Source organism: Parus major, chromosome 6 (genome assembly GCF_001522545.3).
Source record: "Parus major isolate Abel chromosome 6, Parus_major1.1, whole genome shotgun sequence".
In the NCBI taxonomy this organism is placed as follows: Eukaryota; Metazoa; Chordata; class Aves; order Passeriformes; family Paridae; genus Parus; species Parus major.
In genome coordinates this window covers 21,025,276-21,040,787 of record NC_031775.1, presented here as the reverse complement: position 1 = coordinate 21,040,787, position 15,512 = coordinate 21,025,276, and the positions used below count along the sequence as shown (strand labels likewise).

The window sequence follows — 15,512 nt, the reverse complement described above, 5'->3', positions numbered from 1 at the left end:
CTGCAACTTTATTCCTTTCTTCCATGCCTTAAATAAAGAATCACCTTGCAATGAGCTCTTTGCCTCTCCAATTTCTCCAGTCCAAGGTGGTCCAGCAAGCAGGCCCTGGATAAAGGCTTAAAGCACCCTCTGCTATTCCTGGCTCTGACACTGACCTGCTGCACAGAGGGCAGCTTGGTTGACATCTCCCTGCCTCTCCTTCCCCTCCCGCCCTTGTTTACCCTGGCTATTTAGGCAGCAAGCTCGTCAGGGCAGAGACTGCTCTTGCTGGGCCTGTACAACAGCTGGCAAAACAGACAGACTACAGGACACAACTGTAATATCACTATATCACCAAAACCCCCCAAAGGCTTTGTGTTACTACTCAGCTACAGTTCAGCTGCAGAAAGTGTTGTTAAGACTTAACTTTCCTGTGATATGCTGCCACACATTTTTGAAACAAAAAATTCTCCTTTCACCTTACATCATGAAGATGTGGGTCAACTTTTCTTCTACTTCAGCTGCTCCTATGACTGAGTAAAGCAAAAATCTTAACATAGGGACTCTCTTTTTGCCATCCTCAAGACAAGGGCTTGTAGCAGGTCTATACATAAAATTAACTTGTCTATACAGAAAAAGTGACAACCTAATTTGGAGAGATTCACAGTTCAGATGCCAAGAAGCACATCCACCTAAAGCCACTCTGTACTTCCATAATAGTGACACAATATTCCATTGAGCATTTAGTTACTCCTGATTCAGCAAAGAAACAGTACATTTTTAACACTGAAACTGTGCTTTAAGAACTCTTCCAGGTCAGCCCCTACCATCCCTACCAGACAGTGACTTGGTGGATATGAACCTAGAGATTGCCCTCTGCCAAAAGAATTAAGTGTACAGATACATCCCTCAAAACAAACTTCTTTCTTCTCCCAAAAGTGCACAGTTGAATCCATGCCTTACTGAACTTGGCTTACATCTGTGGCTCCCATTTGGCTGAATCTAACAGAACTGAGAGATTTTCAATGTTGTGAATATGCCTTTCAGCATAACAGCTAGTGTGTGGGCTGAAGTCCACATCTTCCTTTGACATCATTAGCAACTTAATTTAATATTGTTTAAGCACAAGCATGTGTCCACAGATAACCAATTAAAAAAAAAAACCTTTAGAAGTATTTAAAAAAAACCCAACTTTTTAAAAGTACTGGCAATTTTTAAAATTTATTAATTTTTAAAAATATGTAGCCAGGATGACAATTTTTAATTTTTTTTTCCCACATATACTGCTGTTTTTCTTCTCCCTGCTGTTAACAGCTAGGGGTATGCAACCAGTTTCTTATCAATGGTACCTCTTCCCTATTTTGGCAAAAAGAAGTTTTATAAGCAAGCTGACTGTGAAAACAGTTTTTTCACATACAAGATAAAGCTTGTTCCTTCTGATCCTTGTTACAGTTATTTGAAGATATATGCAACAGAAACAACATTTAAAAGAAATAGTGTCATTTTCAAGTTAATCACCTTTTTAAAAATGGGAAAGTGGGGGCAGGGGTTAAGTTTCACAGCTATCTCCTTTAGGCTCAAATTTATTGCTATTTACAAAGCATTAACAGATGGCTTATCAAAAGCCACTTAACAGCAGAAATGAACAAACTATTCTGAGATGGATTTTTGTTTTAAACTGTAAATACTCCCTAGACTAGTTTTTAACTTATGCCAGCCTCCCAGGGACCATCAGTTTAAGATCTAATGTGAGAACCATGCATGTTATTTCATTAAGCATATTAACCATAAACGGTTCCAGCCTTTGCTTTCTCAATTGCACACAGTATTGCATAAAAACTAGTATTCACCTCATGCAACATTAGCCACAACATGCAACAGAAGCTTCAGCTCCCGAATGAGTCAAAGCCAAGCTTGACAAACTCAAGAGTTATTCCATATTGCTAAGAAAGCACAGTTATCAAGAAGGTCCAGCTATGCATCATCTTCATCACCATTCTACTTAGACAGTAATATTTTAGCTTAAATACCTACTCAGCTCAATCTAACTTTCAATGAGCAATCTACCAGGTTCCTACTTAGAATTGCTATTAAGAAGGATGGTGTGCCCAGAAGCTTGCCTAAAGTCCCTCTCCACCTTGTACTGATTACTCAAATAAAATACAGTACCTCTCTGCAAATCTTGCTCCCTCAATTGCAAGAGCAACAATCTGGGAGATTGCTCTTGATCTTGGAGACATACACAAGGAGCAAGTGCTACAGAAGAGACATGGCTAGTTAAAACCCTTGAGCTGCCAAAGAGACTATTAAACTCTTCTTCAGCTAAGTACAAATCTTACAGTTGTAGAACTCAACGCATGCAGCCATACTGGTTTTTCTGCAGATGTTCAGATATCCAGACCTCCTGGTTCTGCAATATGCCCTTGCCTTTTATCTGCTGCCAAATTGTCTACCCTACTGTAGTAAAACTCCTGCAACTGCTCCCAGATGCTGGGTCTCCACCCAGGGAAAACAAGTGTTTGTTTCTCAGGTATTCTCCACAGGATTTGGTACACTATTTCAAGGAACTACAGACTGTCTGAGCCTTCTATGATGTTAAAAGTAATTAAAGGAATCATCCTCCAGATATATCTCCAGGTTTCTTCATATCTACTAGTAATGTAACTTGGTGTGTTACCCATGACTGAACTCCCCAGGACCAAGGAAGTGCTGACCAATGCTAAAAGCACCTCTCAGTACTGGAGTCATTTGAGGAAAACTTGAAAATAGGACACAGCACAAAAGTACATCCTAGAATTACTGAAAAAAAAACCCTGTTCATAGCAAATCTAACAGCACTGAAATCCCTGTGAGTTCATAATACTCAAGCAGCCTTCATTTCTCTGAAACCCTCTGACCTAGCAAATCTCTTCTGTAGCTGTTTATAGACCTGCATTCCTCTGCAGGGGGAAGTGGTGGTCCTTACACACACTGCACCTGCTCTGCTGTACACCTGATCCCTCCTGCAACTGAAGGAGCAGAGTATCACCTTATTCTTAATGAAAAATACAGAACTTCATTTCCTCAGGAGACAAAATCATATATCACAGTAGACAAGAGTCCAACGCACAGCCATTCCACAGTACTTATTCCTGCTGGCTTCCAAGGGAACTCTTGGTGCTTAACTTCCAACCTGTGAACACCGAGTGGGTTGAAGTGTTGGCCTGAAAACCCAATACAAGGATTTTCAGCACGACCCAAATTTCTGCTCCTTCCAGCAGCAGCCATAATTGTTTATCTAAAGTCTATGCATTGATGAGACAGCAATATCAGATAGCAAAATGGGGTCCAAACTTGCCATCCCTTCTTTTGAGTCATATCACTGCAGTGTTTATGGAAACAATACTGAGTCACTGAATGACAAACAAGATGCCATGCTGGCAGTAAAAGAGAAGCCATAGGAAGGGATACGTAGATTCTAAGAATACAAACTTCTCTTAGGATCCTTAAATGATGAAGGAAAGCCTCCTTTGTGAGGTTGCCTCCAAGTGGCACTTGGTATACAGCCAAATTTGAGAGAGGAAAGGCAAACTCTGGATCCTCACCAACCACTGCCAAGGCCCAAGCCCCAAAGGCACTTTATCTAGAAAGATGCTGGTGTCATACACACTGCAAAGCCTAGAGGGCCTGATCCTATTCCTAACCTACATTGTGCTGTTGAACTGGGGAGAAAATAAAGAGGTAAAGAACCTAAAACAATTCCTACTCACAAAACTTTAAAACCTAGAAGCCATGAAAAGTCCAGGAGTCGCTTTCTCTGTGCCAGCCATCACAATTTATACCAGCAAGGTCCTCAGGGAACCTAAGACACAAGTGTTCCTGGGTGCCTACAAAAGCTGTTTCACCTAAGAATGCACTAAGCCCACTCTCCAGCCTTTTCCTAGGATACCGTCCCAGGCCTTGCTCCCTTGCAGCTTCTTCTCTGAGGTATTTTCAAGACCATGACAGGGATCAGTGCTCAGAAGTAGGGAGGGCATGTGGGCATACAGGATCTACTCCAGCTGCACACAGCAGCTCTGTCTCTGTGTTCCAACCTCCCCTAGCCTGAAATCCCCAGGCCTCAGAGTTTGGAGGGGTCTGGGGACCAAGATGATCACAAAATCACAGAATTATTAGCGGGGGAGAAGACCTCTGGATATTATCTAGTCCAACCTCCCTGACAAGGCAGGGTGACCTAGAGCAAGTTACACAGACATGAGTCCAGGTGGGTTTTAAGTGTCTCCAGAGGGAGACCCCATGCCCTGCCTCGGCATCCTGTTCCAGTGCTTTGCCACTCTCAGCATAAAGTTCCTCCTCATGCTGAGGTGAAACTTCACTTGTTTTAGTTTATGGACATTGCTATTCATCCTGTTGCTGGCACCTGCCTTTGAGATACTTAAATGCATTGATGAGATCCTTCTCAGTCATCTCCAGACAGAACAGGCCTGGCTCCCACAGTCTCTCCCTACGGGGAAGATGTTCCAGGCCCCTTATCAGTCTTCGTGGCCTCCACTGGACCCTCACCCATAGCTCCTTGTCTTTCTTGTACTGAGGAGGCCAGAACGTGACAGAGTTCTCCAGATGCGGAGAGAGCCTTACGCTCCAGCAATCCCGCTGGGCCTGACAGGGAGACGTCCCTGCAGGCCCCCTCCACCCCCGCCCGCTCCCCCGCGGGGACAACAAGCGCCTCCCCCAACCCCTCTGGGCAGCGCCGGGGCTGGGCCCTGCCACCCCGGGGTGCGCCATCGGCCGCTCCCTCCCAGGGAGGCTCTTCCTGTGCCCTCGCCGCCCCTCCTGGCGCAGGGAAAGGGCGGCGCAACCGCGCTTCGGGAATGGCCCCGCGTCCCCCGCCCCTCGCGGCCCAGCGGCGGCCACGCCAGGAGCGCAGCGCGGCCCTGGCAACCGGCTGGGCCGCGGCCTCCCCGGCCTTTCCCGGCCGCCGCCCCCCCCGCCCTTCCGCCGGGAAGGCCGCGCTTACAGGTCGGTGCCGAGCTGGGTGAAGCCGGAGTTGAGGCAGCCGCGGGCTATGCGCCTCCAGAGGACATCGCGGCTGCTGAGGAAGCGCAGGCGGCGGCAGACCTGGGCCAGGCGGCCCAAGGCCTGCGCGTCCAGGTAGGAGCAAATGAGGAGCAGCAGCTCCTCAGGTAAGGCCCAGACCGGGGAGGGGGGGGAGGCGGCCCGGGATCCCCCCTCTGCCTGGGGGGATCGAGGGCTGCCTTTCCTCCCCATGGAGCAGCAGCTCCCGCCCCTCCTCCCCGGGAGCCGGAGCTGCTGCTGCCCGGGGGAGGCCAAGCCATGGACGGGGCAGCCGCTCCCCAGTCACATGGGGTAGGAGCCGCTGCCTGTCACTGCCCCCTCCGGGGGAGGAGGTGGCTGCCGGGACCGGAGGGGGCACGGGCCGCCGAGCCCACCCTCGTTAGCAGATTTAATTCATTAACGGGAGCCGCTGGGACTCCCCCTGTGCCACTTGCCCTCCCCCGCACCCCCTCTCCACGCCACGGCCGGCTCACGGGTCTGTATCTTCCGATCTGGGATTAGCAACGTAGCCTGATCCGAGTATTCATTAATACCGTGAGCACTTAATAGTGGAGATGGTCATCCCAGGTAACCAGAACATCTGCCTCACCATCTGAAGCAACACCAGCTAGATACTGCACCCCTGCAAAGGAAGGTGAACAGTAAGGTGGTTAATGCTCATTAATTATCCTTGACCAGGGTCAGGAGTGCCTGTCACCCACGAAGTGACAGCAGGGGTCATCTGGTGCTGCACAGCAGTTTTCAACACTCCCAAATTCCTGTGACACATAAAAGAAAGGGTCTTCCCCATGTAAGAGCAAGCCTTGCTACAATGGATTTAGGGCTGGCTTTTCACCAGCCCCCTTCCTTGTAGTCCATTCTCTCCTCTACAGCTCCACAGAGTGGGGTCTGAAAAATGCTCACAGTTCACATGTGTGTGTACACATACACAAGCACACCACCTCGAAAGAAGTTCATAATAACTGAGTCATTGTTGCCATCCACAGGAGCCTGGAGTACTGACAACGGAGAAGGATTCTGGTCCAAAATGGCAAAGTAGCTCTCCACAGACAGTGGAGCAGGAAAATATGAGTCTAGTGTTGTGCTATTCTTTCTAGCAGTACTTTCCACTCTACAGAAGCCTGAAATGCTGGGGAAATTTCTCCCTCAGAGTAAAAAAAAATAGATAAATTATAAGAAGTTCATCGTCTGCCTAGAATGCTTTGAACAGGTATCACTTGGCCACCACAATCTACACCTCATTTTGCAGGGTGGAGTAGGATAATAAATTTCAGCATATAATGAGGTCACCATAGCATATAGGCCATTTGACAGTACTTGCATCCTGTTCAGAAGGTCATCTTTTCTGTCTAATCTCAAGCTCCCAAATATTCCTATAAATCACCAGGTTTGGAAGCCTTGTATTTAGAGGTTCAAAACTGCTGGATAAGGAGCTCTCTTGTCCATTTACACAGAGTTTTAATATAACCTGGAAGTCAGGGAAGTTTCAGAAAGCAGCAGATTTTTTGTCAGCATTTTTAAGGAGTGATGTCTGTAGTAATTAAAAATTTCTCTACCTGAGTTTGAGCTTAGGTGAAGTAGCGGCACATCTAGTACAGGACTTAAGTAGCTAGCTGAAAGGGAGGTAATACAACAAATTTTGCTTAAGATTATGGAAACTTTATGTGGACACAGTTTCATGTCGATTTCATATCTTTCTGATGATATGAAACTTGGTTCTTTATGTAATAGGTGATGATATTGTCTGAAACATTAAAATTATTAAAAGCTAACTTCTCTGTCTTAAATTGTTATTGTAAAGACATTATCAAGTTGGTCTTTCTTTAGTAGGATCCCACAGAGACTGCTTAAGTACCCTATACTATTTAATATTTTTACTAACAATCAGAAAAAAAATCTGTACTTCTTCTTAGCAAAGCTTGTAGGAGGTACAAAGCATGGGGCAAGGGGCGAAGGATGCTTATGGCTGCATAGCCCTAAGTTAAGTTTAGGCATAATCACATCATATGTATTTCAATCAAGCTAAATGTAAAGTCTCACATCTAGGAACAAAGAATGTAGGTCACACTGAAAGGATGTAACTCTATCCTGCAAAGCTGCAATTCCGTAAAGACTTCATTAAGATGAATAATCAGCTGAATGTGAGCTCCTTCTGCAGTGCTGTGACCAAAGGGCCAGTGCTGTCCTGGGAAAAAAACAAGCTGGGAGTTCTTTTACCTCTGGTTTTGACTCTGTTATGACTGTTTTGGAAATAATTTGTCCAGACAGCACTTCAAGAAGGATGTTTAAAAAAGTAGAGTGGTTTCAAAGAGTAGTAAAGAATGATTACAGGACTGTCAGGCATGTTTGTAGTGAGACCCAAAGAGCTCCATCTATTTTAGCTTTCTAAGGAGAAGGTTAAGGTGTGAGGTGATCGTACCTTATGAGCACTGAAACAGGAAGAAAAATCTGGATCTTCCGCTTAACAGACAAAGAGATAAGATCAGAAGGTGATGGGAAGCAAATTCATGAATAAAGTGTGCTTTTGTAGTGAATAGAATCAACTGTTGAAACAGCTTACCAAGATTTATGGTAGATTCACCATTACTGGATTTATAAAAAACAACACCAGTTGGGTTTGGTTTCGGATTTTTTCTATAGAGACAGACAGGCTTGACCACAGCTGCTAAAACTTAACCAGGAATTGACCTGGAGAGTCCTAGAATACCAGAGTATCAGACCAAGACAGACCAAGGGGTCTCTTCCAGTCTTAGGCTTTCTTACTCTACAGAGGCATCACGTGCATAGTACGTGTCTCCCTGCACCGTGTGGCACCCAAATTCCAGTGGACAGTCTCCAGCCTGTGGCTGTGCTGCTTTATCAAGGAAAATTGGTGCAGACCAGAAGGAGCCTGGGTGCAAAATAACATGTGCAGTATGACCCTCTGGGATACCAGGGCCAAGGTATGGATCTGAAGAAGGGGGGCCTTAGTGCCCCCCAATTTGTAGCCAAAAGTATAAACAACTGTGAAATATTTGGTTAAGATGAAAGGTGTTTACACCCAGTAATCTTGGAGAAGGTCAACTATGCTCCAAGCAGGGGACACACAGCAATAGGAAGAAAAAAATTATGATACCTTGCTCCTAAAAGTGGCACTGTTTTCAATTATGGATAATTGTCTTACAGCATAGTAACAATAGTTATTCTTTGCCCAAAATGGAGATGTCATCCATTACTTTGTCTGGGTTCTTTTTTAAGAGAAATATACCAGCAGCTGCACATCCTTGCACATACTCTCTTTGGTATGGTTTTGGATACTGCCTCTGGCAGAGCTGTCAAAGCTGTGCATTGCAGACTAGGAACCCCATGGCCTTAGTCTTTGCAATAATGCCAGAGTAAGTGCTTATGTAGGTGTCTGCAGGAGCAAGAACCAAGGAAGATTCTGAACCATTCCCAAAACTGTATGTATAGCATGATTATTTCCACTGCATTGTTCACACTCTAATAAAGGACTCAAAGCAGGTGCTGAGTGCAGTGTAAGCATAATAATGTATCTTTCCCAAATCTTAAAAAGATCCCAGTCCTTTTCATGGCTCATGACCACTCTGAACCACTAAAAAAGGAGGTAGGGTTCTGTGCTGAAGTAACAGACCATTCCAATATCATGGCTTGCAGGGCCTGAAAATTAAAGATCAGGGGCTTGCATCAGCAAAGCCTTAACAGCATAAGTCAATGAAATCCAGCTTGGAGAAACACCATTTGAATACCTGCCTGTCACGGTTTTTTTCTGTCTTCAAGGGGTTTTATTATTTGCAGTGCCCTCAAATACACCTTTCCAGCTAAAGACACATTCATGTGGACAGCTCTTTGTTTTGTTTTTCCTTCCAACCAATGCTTTTGTGTATTTGTGAAACTTAAGACACCTCCTCTGCTACTACAGTACTTATCTGTAACACCATCGCTTTGAGGGATTAAAGCAGGTTACTTGTTACACACTTAGATCAAGAGTTATCTGAGTAGAAAGTCTATCCCGTTAGGGTTGGCGGAATCTGTTTTTGATCTTGAGTTGTTTTGATTTTCTCTAAGAGCAAGTAACATGTTATTTTAACTTCTGAATAAGGTGTGCTACCTGACTGTGTCTCTTCTGTTTGGCAGAAAGGATTAGAAACCTCCACAGAACTTGCACTCTATTAAAGCAGAGTGCTCACCATTGAGAACCAAGGAGCTGAATTGTTTTCAGATTATATGTGTGTGTGTGTGTCTGTGTGTCTTTCCCACATCAAAGACTTTGATGGAAGCTGTTCACGCTATTGTCAGGAATGCAGGGATTGGCACAAAGGTGATTAGCAAAATTGCTTTTCTGTAGGAGAAGCACAAAAATTATCAAAGGATTAAAGAGGATAAAATTAAAAGGTTATGCTGAATTTGGGGGCAAATTTTCTGCTTTTAAATTTTTCCCAAATTATGCATATTGATTTGGTTTTACCTGTAAAATATTTGCCAGAAGAAACAAAGATTAGAAGCTGTTTCATATGGGTTCTGTTAAAGGGAGATGAAAAATCTTCCCTTAAAAATATTCTCAACAGACCCTATTCCAAACCCCATCCATAAGAGGCTTTTGATGAGTACTAAGGGCACACAGCTAGCAGCCATCCCTACAATGTTGTTAACAGCCTCAGGATTGGGACCTTTAGTCACGATTACACTGAAAATTATGATAACAAACAATTCCATAAATCAGTTTGTCATCAGTGATGCTGTTTGTTTACTTTTCTCACTACACTCTGCTGACAAGATACTAAACTGAGGGGATCACTTTCATTATCCACTTGCTAGGCGCATGCAATGTTTTTGTATTTTGATCAAGCAGCTGAGCTGCTTGAATGGTTTGGGGAAAAAGGCAATAAAAAGGATTCTCAAATATTTTAGTGTATCAAAATGAACAGAGCCTTCCAGAATCTTTCTTGCTTGGCAAAACTGTAGTGCAATAAAAAAAAAATAATATATCACCTCCCATAGCCAGCAGAATTGTCTCATCTTGCTGGTTCAGATTCTGTTTATTGTGCATTTTATTTTGAGCAGTCCTGTATTATTTGCTAAGTACAATCCATATACCTATTTATTGTCTTTGCATTTTGAATTTTGTTTGTTTGTTTTACTAATCTGTTCTTCCCAGGAAGTCACCCAGAATATTTTATTTGTTTTAAACCTCATTTATCAAAGTATTATCTAAAGCATCTGTTCAGAAAATGTTCATTTTAACTGTTTTCCCAACAATGACCTTCTTCCTCCCCCCCAGGCCACATCAAGTTGTCATTCACCAGACAGCTGTGGAATTTGGAATCATTCCTTTTAAACGCTTTACAATTCCAAATGGTAGATTTCTAATGGCACAATATGATTGCCACAAAGATCTTTAAATTTCCCAATCCTCCAGGCTTCAAAGGCTGGACCGTCCTTGATCTCCTGAAGGAATGCTTTTGAATCTTGTTCTTTTATAGGGGCTACCTATGAAGATATTTTAGGGGCTTTTTCCTTTTGTACTTAAAACCTGAGGAACTAAACATTCAAATACCACTGGCTTTTTTGGGAGTGAGATCAAGACATACAAAATTGTTTCTAGGGATTCTCAGCTCAGTTTTTATCAATTCCACAGGTAGTTCCAAAACTTTTTGGAGTATTTATAAAGCAATATAAATATCTTTGGTGTAGAAGTGACTGTGATAATGTTTTATCCTGCATTTTCCTTCCACCTACATGACTACATTGTGCAGTTCCTCACCTGCCAAGAGCAAGTCTTACAGTGCCCTGACTCATCCTGTGCCTATGGGTACAGAGGGGTTCATTGCTCTTGGAGGATTCACTGCTGTCATATCACTTACATGGTAATAATTTGTTTAAGAAAAGTGAACAAACCTAATCCTACAAATAGTTTTGGGTCCGCCTTGACCAGGCAACCAAGACAGAGCTTTATTACCTACAACAACTACAAATATGCAAAATTATTAGAGTCCTAGGCTTACATCTTTCTTTTTCTACAGTCAGAGGAAACATTTCACTATTTGTCCTTTCTTACACAGTAGGATTTCTCTATCTGACATTTTTTATTTCTTGCTGGTTAATTTTGTTTCTTATTACTGAAACATAGAATTCATAAATTTGAAGTTAAAAGAGTTACAATACAGCAACAGGAATCTGGCTGGTGCTAGAAACAGCCTTTCTTTCTATTCAACTCAGCTTATGCCAACCCACAAGGCAGGTTTTACCCTTTCCTCTTAAAAGTAAATTACACACATATATAAAAAAAATTGAAGACATTATTCCACTTTTCATACACAGTAGGTTCTAGTCCTGCAGCAAAGCACCACACTTGTGCACAGTCCCACCACACAGATTCATGATAGATTTGGGGTCTTCAGCTGTACCCACCTTGGGTGCAGCACTGTCCTTTCTTTGCTCCTACAGTACCTCATACAGCATGATCTCTGCTGTGACCAAGCCCCTCAGGTATTGTTATAAGGAGCAATTAATGCTTTGTCACTGCAGTAAGTGTATGTTTAGATTCCCCGTATTGGTAGTGCACGTGATTTTTAAATAGTCCGCAGCCTAACCTCAAGTTTTGTGACGACAATAACAAACTGCAGGAACCACTGATTACTAACCCAGTTTATGGGTCAGGGAACAGGCCTTAGATCCTCATTTACACAGTTTCTTATGATCACCTAAGACCCCACTCTCCAAGACTATTTTTATTTGTTTGTTTAGATCAGTTTAAAAAAAAAAAATCCCAGGTCCCAAAATAGAGAATGTTTTCCTTTGGAACTGGAAGCAAACACACTTGATGGCTTTAACATCTGTTGGACAATGCATGGTTGGGTGGTGGGCACCTCACACAGTTTTGTGACAAACACATGTGCATGCAGCGTGTCAGATTATAAATCCAAGAATAAAGAGTCATTAAAACCTCCCTTCTCTAGCCCACCTGCCATGAAAATAGCTTTTCACTCTATCTATTTAAACTGAAAATTGAGTATTCGGAAGAAAAATGCCAACATTCCAGGGATTCAAGTCAAAATCACCCCCTCCAGTAAAGGAGGTCTGTCAATTGAACATAGATTGATCCATTGTCTGTCTCCCATCAGGACCCACAAGCCACCCCGTGCACATATGCTTCTATTCTGGCTTGAAACAGAGACCTCACAGTCCCAGGCCATCACAGTAACATTTACATCTGTCATGGGCTCGATCAGAAACTGTGCAATTCTCAACTACCTTTCTGGTTTTGCAGCCTGTTAGCACATGGTGTAGTTTTTGGGTGCAGATTGAAGTGAGATTGGCTTGCTACCCAGCAGAGCATGAGCCCTCTCAACTCCACCATGAGCACAAACCTTCCTGCTCTTGGCAGGGACAAAAGGAGAAAGAGACACCTGAACACTGGATCAACTCTTATCAGAATTCACTTGATTGCCACGAGTGCTAAATTTTGTCCTTTCTCTTTTCCTCCAGTTTGCAGTGGACTTACCATTGTTAGTATGCCTGAATTATTAGTAGCAATATATTGAAATGCATTTCAAGGACAAAACATCCAGGCTGGGAAAGATGTCCATGCCCCTGCAGAGGAGAAAAGGCTTCTGATTAACAGTCATAGGTTGTAACTCTTGAAACTGAATTTACTAGTATGGTGAAACCTGGCAAACCACAGTGCTTCTCACAGATTATTCTCCTCAGATGTGATTGTGCTTCTTCATCTGTATAGCCATTGTGAGCCTTTAACACACTCTGAGCCTAATAACTGCATTAGTAATGCCAGGAGGAAAACAGCTTTCTAAGGCAGGTACAGCCCACAGCACTTTCTCCCTTTTGGTTATGTCTTTTTCCATGCACACACATACAAATGTGCCTTTTTTTTCCAGCATGAGTCTCTGTACAAGGAACCAGTGAAGCCATCTCCTTGCTTATTTTCTGTTGTCCCTCTGAAGTGTAGGACCCATTTGTTGTGTGGATGCCCTGGCAGGTGTTTAGATGTGCAGGTGTGTGCACAGGCAAAGTCCTGAGCGCAAGAACAAAGATTCAAATATCAGAACCTTTCAGCCTGAACCTGACACTGCCACTTTAAAACCAGAGATGTGGACATCAAAGTTTTCCACCCCCAGAAGGAAAGGACTATTTTACATCCTTCCAAATGATGTCTCTCATCTCTCTGCCTTTCCTACAGCCATCTCTCTCTCTCTCACATACACACTTTTTCTAATACCATCCCTCCCTCTCCACTTCAAACCATGGGAAAAAACTAGGAAAAGAAGCTTGCCGACTAAGGGACCGTTTCACTGCATTGTGTTTTCCAGCTAGACCTGAACAGACTGAAATCAATTCAGCTCTCTCTTGCTCGCTCTTTCCCTCCCTCTCCCATGTCTTTTTTTGTTTCTCTTAGATCGTTCTCTCTGCCTTAAGAAAGCCCGGTTTAGTTATATCCATCCCCATAGCAATCAAGTGACCAGTGTTTTTTTATTGCTTGTAAAAACACAGTATCTTTTTCATGGGAGTCAGGTTCTCCTTTGGTTTGAAATGCCCAGTGAGCAGTGGCAACAACCTGCAGAATCTTTGATCAATTCTCACATATCCATTTGAAGTATCTTTAGTAGACCCATCAAAAGAAAGGGGCTTGGTAATTAATATTTTAATAGAGTGTACCAGCCTCTCACTGTGTTATTGGCAAAAGACCTGATTTAACAGGAGCACACAGAAATGCCTCTGTCTGATCTGAATTGCTACGTGCTCTAAAAAAATATACGTTATTAAAGCTGAAGTCCAGCTGTTGCTATATTAATATCCTCTGTTTTTTATTTGCTCCTACCTTTTGGAAGGTTTCAGTTTTCATTCTGAAATTTTCCAGGCTTGCTCCCAATACTGAGGTTATAACTGCAGGGTAAGAACCGGAGGAGAATGCAAGAAGGTTCACTGGAAACTTGAACAGGTGAGATTCAGCACAGCAGAGCCAGTGGCCCAAAGAAGACAGAAATGTCACTTAAATTTTGACTGTACAGCCTGTTGAAAAAGGGACAAAATTAAGATGTGTGTGCAAGCTGGCTCTTATGCCTTTCAATCTTTGAAACTGTTAATTCCACAGTGAGTGTAACCTTAACATATTTTTTTCTTTCCCAGAGTTGTCCAGAGTCTCAGGACCAGATGTGAAGGTGCTGTAAACAGGAGTTTTCACTGTGTTTTAACAGAATTATGCTGCTTTATTTTGAAGCAGGGTGTCACCTAGAGAACACACAGAAATTATCCACCTATCCAGAACTTCCATAATAAAGAAAACCCAGCTACCAAGACTAACCACAAAACAGAAATGTCCAGTGAAAGCCAAACAACACAATTTCAAAATAGTTTAAGTAAGAAAAATAAAGGTGCTATGAAGTTGCAGGTTATCACCAAGTGGTTATCACACCCAGTGGACCAGAGCCTGTCCCTTAGGACATGCATAACACTCTCCCAGCCAAAGTGGGCTTGTCAAGTCCAGCCAGCAGGTTATGGCATGCCAAGGGCTCCTTCTCATGTAGCCCCACTTGATCACAAAATGATGAGGTCTTGGGATGCTGTAAGGGCAGCTGGATCAAAACCAATGCTGCAGAAACCTGTTCACCACTTACCAGGTGTTCAGTTCAGGTCAACAGCCAGTCTCAAGGCAGGTACATCCCATCTGAAAACTGAATTCTTACCTTCTTTGCTACCTGTGGTTTCCAGATGGAGGCTGAAGGAACCATAAGTACAAGCACTAAAACCTGGCTTTCAGACTGACAAACTTAAAAGTCATATGTCTGTCACTAGTTCTGAAAATCAAGCAGATTTCACTGTTGGGTGCTCAAGACTACTGAAAACATTTTATTTAGGTGCCTAAATACTTTTCCCCATGTCTAGTTTCTGACTCCTAACACTACATGTGCTGTGTCTCATCTACTCTCTGCACTGTTTCAGTGTGGTGTAAATTTTAATCTACAATTCTGAATTAATTCCCAAATGGCACTGCACAGTGTGTCCTGTATTTCCTCTACCATCTCAAATACACTGGTAGTAACAGTCTTGAAACTTAACTTATCCAGAATTTACAGTAACCTGTATCCTAATCTTCCCTGCACCTAGAATGTGGCCTAGTTATTTTCAGCTAGCTCTTCAGACCTTTATTCAGGAGAAAAGGTGATTAATTATAACCCTAATTTTATGCTATATAGACTTTTAGGTAAAGGAATTTAAGAGCTTAGCCATTCAACTCAGCATCAATTCTATTTGGTTTACACATGTCAGTGTTGTGTGTGTGTTTATAAATATTCTCTGCATTTAAAAAACAATGTATTCTGTAAATAGAGTTTACCTAATATTTTTCTTTAAAATGTACATATGCTGAGTAACATGCATAAGAGTATAACAGATTCTGTACAAAATTGCAGAAAGGGGCAAGTAAAACTGTAAAATTAAGAAATCCTAGATGATAATAGATACTT

At 42.8% G+C, this 15,512-nt stretch overlaps 1 protein-coding gene and 2 long non-coding RNA genes across 4 annotated transcripts in view; 2 read left to right on the top strand and 1 right to left on the bottom strand.

The window, feature by feature from the left end:
• FBXW4 (F-box and WD repeat domain containing 4) overlaps window positions 1-5,318 on the bottom strand; it is a 60,416-nt gene extending 55,098 nt beyond the window's left edge. For both annotated transcript variants that reach the window (XM_015632959.2, XM_015632960.2), the window contains exon 1: window positions 4,976-5,318. In XM_015632959.2, the coding sequence (XP_015488445.1) occupies window positions 4,976-5,226 (251 nt within the window). In that variant the 5' untranslated portion in view covers window positions 5,227-5,318. The remainder of the gene's footprint in view (window positions 1-4,975) is intronic.
• LOC117244680 lies at window positions 5,019-14,840 on the top strand. Its single transcript, XR_004498190.1, has 3 exons — window positions 5,019-5,109; window positions 13,907-13,987; window positions 14,176-14,840. It is a non-coding gene; the product is annotated as an uncharacterized LOC117244680 (long non-coding RNA).
• Window positions 5,469-13,386, top strand: LOC109022719. Its single transcript, XR_002001911.2, has 2 exons — window positions 5,469-5,824; window positions 6,021-13,386. It is a non-coding gene; the product is annotated as an uncharacterized LOC109022719 (long non-coding RNA).
• Window positions 14,841-15,512: the final 672 nt, after the last annotated feature.